The 4,288-nt window shown below is 51.8% G+C and overlaps 2 protein-coding genes across 2 annotated transcripts in view; one reads left to right on the top strand and one right to left on the bottom strand.

The window, feature by feature from the left end:
* The window catches only part of VOLCADRAFT_107270 (uncharacterized protein), a gene marked incomplete at both ends in the record, with an annotated part of 6,869 nt that extends 4,030 nt beyond the window's left edge, over nt 1–2,839 (top strand). The window contains 4 exons of the mRNA XM_002956479.1: nt 578–1,110; nt 2,236–2,319; nt 2,629–2,701; nt 2,811–2,839. Coding sequence (XP_002956525.1) covers nt 578–1,110; nt 2,236–2,319; nt 2,629–2,701; nt 2,811–2,839 — 719 coding nt within the window. The remainder of the gene's footprint in view (nt 1–577; nt 1,111–2,235; nt 2,320–2,628; nt 2,702–2,810) is intronic.
* Nucleotides 2,840–3,418: 579 nt separating this feature from the next.
* VOLCADRAFT_97504 (uncharacterized protein) lies at nt 3,419–4,220 on the bottom strand (the record flags this gene model as incomplete). The annotated part of the gene is made up of 3 exons (XM_002956433.1): nt 3,419–3,470; nt 3,800–3,995; nt 4,109–4,220. The coding sequence occupies 3 exons, from the start codon at nt 4,218–4,220 to the stop codon at nt 3,419–3,421; spliced, it is 360 nt and encodes a 119-aa protein (XP_002956479.1).
* Between the last annotated feature and the right edge of the window lie 68 nt (nt 4,221–4,288).

Genomic DNA, 4,288 nt, shown 5'->3' with positions numbered 1-4,288 from the left:
GGATAAAAAACGGGGGAGTCTCGATCCCGGAAGAATGAGAAACCGCATCATGACTTGTAAAATCATAGTAAGTAATTCAGTCATCAAGGGCAACAATGCATGGATCTGATAAACAAAAAGGTTTTCCTTATATAAACCCATGCTCTTCAGAAATAACTAGCAGAGCTATTGTCGAATCCGAATTAGCTTTAATCCCTTTGAAGGCGATGTAACTCACAACACGTGAATGTTTGAAGGCGATGTAACTCACAACACGTGAATGTTTACTCGTCCCCTCCAAAACCCACATCAAAAAAGGGGGCCGGGAAAAAGGGGGACTCACAGGGGGTCTACAGGACTCGAAAGCCTGTGGTGACGGGTTCCCTGCGGCTGCTGCGGCGGAATGGGGGCTCTGTCATATCTCCCCTCGCCCCCGGACTTCGCATGCCTTTCAGTAAGAAGATAAACCTCTAAAACCCGACAGACCCTCCTGAACTCCGTGAACAGCTCTGTTCCCCCCTTTCCCCCCCTTTCCCCCCTTTTCGTGGTCCGTCTCCCCCCTTTCCCCCCCGACCCCGTATCCCTGCCCTCCCTTCAGCTCACAACACAACGGAGCTCCTAACAACCAAGTTAAGTCAACGTAACGCCAAGCGAAAGAGATCCGCGCCGTCCGCCGCCGCCGGTGCCGCCGCCGGCGCAGTGGAAGGCACGGAGGACGGGGGAGGGGAGGAGGACAAGGAGGAAGCAACCGCTGGCGGGTCAGCGGCGGCGACGGCGGCGGTTGCTAGCCTTGCGCCGCCAAAAGGTGCCGCGGTGGAACGGCGAGAGAAAGGCGGTCGGGCTCCGCCGCCGCCGCCGCCGCCGTCGTCGGTGCAGTTGCCTCCAGGTCCCTTCCCGCCCTCGCACTACGTGGCATCATTGGACGAGCTTAAACAACATAACTACCCGTTGCCGTACTTGGAGGAGGAGGAGGAGGAGAAGGAGGGTGAAGAGGGGACGGGGGGAGAGGAACGAGGAGGGGAGGAAGAAGGTGGCGGCGGCGCGCGGAGAGGCCCGCAGAGGCGGCTTGTATGTCCTCCGGGCTTTGTGGCGACGCGACCTTCGGGTAATAAGGACCTAAACAGGATGCGGGTTCGGTGCAAAACTGCTTACGTGGCTTGTGTGGATGTCGCTGTCTTTGAAACAAATTGGAAAATCTAGCTGAGCGATGAATGGATGGATGTAGATGTACATGTAGATGTAGATGTGTGTACTACAGTGCCGTAATCCAACACCAACCAGTTGTTGCCAGTGTTTCTGTCTCTTCGTGTACGACCAGGCTGTACGAGCAAAAATGCAAGCGCTGCATCAAGGACTCTGGTCTCCCTCCCTGGACTCTGGTGATCGGGACGTAGTCCTACTTAGTAGGAAGTGGTGTTGTTGAGAAAGGAGGAAAATCGAGTCATCTAGTATGGGTCAATCCAACACAGATGGATAACGGTAGCGACCTTGAGGATGGCGAGTTGCCGGGCGAAGTCGCAGACGGCCATGAAACATTTGCGGACCCGCTGCGCAAGCAACGCAAGATTAACCACGGCGACCACGCTGGAAAACATGGTCGGCACGGAACCGATGCTGGTCACAGGCCGGCGTTGAAGCCAGAACCGTACAATCAGGCCCGGCACAGTCTCCAAAACCAAGGACGCCGTGATAATACATCAGCAGACTACAGCGCCGCGCCACTTAGAAGAGAATACCAACAACACGAGCAACACGAACATGCCCAGCAACAACCCAGTCAGTTGCCCTCAGGCAGCATCCGCCGACTTCCATGGCCGACAGGGCCGCTAGGGCGACTATGTCCCATACAGCCTGTTCACAGCCAGCTGGGGGCTGTACTTGCCAGATCTGTTTCCGGGTGACTCCTCCTACCGCCGCTTCCTGAGAAGAATATATATATATGTATATATATATAAGAATATATAGAAGAATATATATAGAAGAATATAGGATATACATAACCAAGGATAACTGAAAGAACCGCGCATGCCGCCTTGCCCGAGAGTTCAAGTTCATCTCGAGACACAAGCACGTGCACGCTTAGCTTTGTAAGAAGGGTTCACCGGCAGCTTCCTTTGCATTTCCCGCGCGAACATTGTGTCTGGTGTTTCAAGCGTCTATCTGTTGTTGCAGCAGAAATGTACGTTGTAAAAGCAAGCACGCATGTTTGTGTGAAGACCCCATGTACGGCACGGTACGGTACGGCTTCACAACCAGGCCGATGCATATGGAAAGTATGTCCTGAACGCGACCGAGGGTCGTTATGTGCAGACGGGAGCGACTGGATTCTTGGCCGTGCGCGTGAGCACTGGACGGCGCCGCAATTTTATGAATAATACAACAATAAGTATATGAAGACCCTGAATCCAGTCCGCCGAACGAAAACATTATAGCCTGCTGCTCAGGGAAAGTGAAAGGAACTGGCTCCAGTTGGCGTCTGAAGGAAGCATTAGTTCCTAACTTGCCCGATCTGCAGAGCACGGCACACAGCCAAAGAGGGAGAGCTTCGAAAAAAACGAAATTCGGGAGCTTCAAAAAACGCGTCGACATGGTTTGCAAGTTTTCGACAGCTTATATGCTGTTGTTATATGCTGTTGCTGTGTGTTACAGCACAACACCTGCTGTCACGACTTGCATTGCGGATTTAGCAGTAAGGACTGCGGACTGCGAACTGCGGATAGAGGTTAGCGGAGAGATAATAACGGACAGAAGTTAATGTACCAATACGCAGCGGCAGCAGCACCACCACCACCAACATGACTACCACCGCCATCATCACCACGTGTTTGCAGGAGCAGCATCACCAACATCACCAGCATGACCTTGGCCCTCGCTGCCCATCATCGGAATCGCAACATTGCTGCTGCTTCGACGCCCTTTTGCTTCAAAAAGGTGAACTGTAATAAAACACGCCAGCTACTTGTTAAAGATGCGGCACAACAGCAAACAGACTAACAAACCGAGAAAACCCCGCTCGCCCCCTCCGGGAGGATTAAATTACAGCGATTTTTCAGACACCCTATTTCTCCAAGATGCTTCAACGCGGTTCATCCAGGTGATGATGATGATGATAATGCTGATAATGATGAAATTTTTACATTTCCTGCTAGATCGACAGCAGGTTATGATCTATTTAAAAGGTGTGGAGATTGGATCAGCCTTAGCAGCTAGGTAAGCTCGGGGAGGCAATCCGCGGCGATATCCAACAGGCTCGACGGGACACCAGACACTGCTGCGAGCTAGGGACAGCTTTGGACCGCGGCTGGTGGATATGCCTGGTGCCGTTGCACACCTACCGCGGCCTGGTGGCACGTGTTTGATCATTATTATTATTATTAATCGCGAGCCCACAATTCCAGCAAAAGTGAAAGATCTGTCCTTACGTACGGTATTTACTTCTTCAGCTGTGGAAGGCAGTGCCCGCGGTTATGTCCGCGTTCAGGAGGTCGTCCCTGCAGAGGTAAGAGAGTGGTCGCAAACAGTTAAGGTAAAGGCACAGATAAAATTACACAGCTCTGTATGTATCTATGTGTGTATGTAAGTATGTATGAACTCGGGTGTGCCATCGCAGGGGAAGGCAATAATAATAAAGTAATAATAAAATAATAATAATAAAATATTAGTAGTAATAATAAGGGTAAGAAGAAGGAATGGAGAAACGTTAGAGAAAGGCTTTGGTGCTCGATGGTGGTGTGTATGTACGAAACAAAACAAGTCTCCAAGTACGTATAGGGCAAATATGAAGTTTTACAGTGCTAAAAGACCGGAACCGTTTCCTTACCAGAATTGACACTTGGCATCCAGCAGCAGGTCAGCCGCCTCAAACACCCGCGGTCCAGCCGTGTCTATGTTCATGACGGGGTTCGAGGTGGCGGTCCAGGGCTTCCAGCTTGGGGTGTTCTTGAGCAGGCGGGAGGTGAGGGAGCTGGTGCGCGGCGACAGGGGAGAACCAGAGGCGGCCACGGCGTTGATGATACCTGTGTACGACAAATGTACGGCAAAGGTCCGGCAGGGGTGCACGTGGCAATTTACATGTATGTATGTACATGCTTATAAATGGATAAATGTCGCGCATCAGCACTTCGCTTACCCGACAAGTACGACGCAAGCTGCGTCTCGTTAGGTGTGAAGGGACACTGGTTGAACGGATAACGGTACGGCGCTAGGAAGGTGAAGGGAATGTCCTGCACATGCATGCGCATGAAATGTAAGAATATGAGAGCTCATACCACCTCAAACGCACGAAGTGATACACTGAGAGCAGAGCCTG

Source organism: Volvox carteri, assembly GCF_000143455.1.
Source record: "Volvox carteri f. nagariensis unplaced genomic scaffold VOLCAscaffold_61, whole genome shotgun sequence".
In the NCBI taxonomy this organism is placed as follows: domain Eukaryota; kingdom Viridiplantae; phylum Chlorophyta; class Chlorophyceae; order Chlamydomonadales; family Volvocaceae; genus Volvox; species Volvox carteri.
The sequence above is the reverse complement of the archived record's forward strand: the minus strand, read 5'-3'. Positions and strand labels throughout refer to the sequence as shown.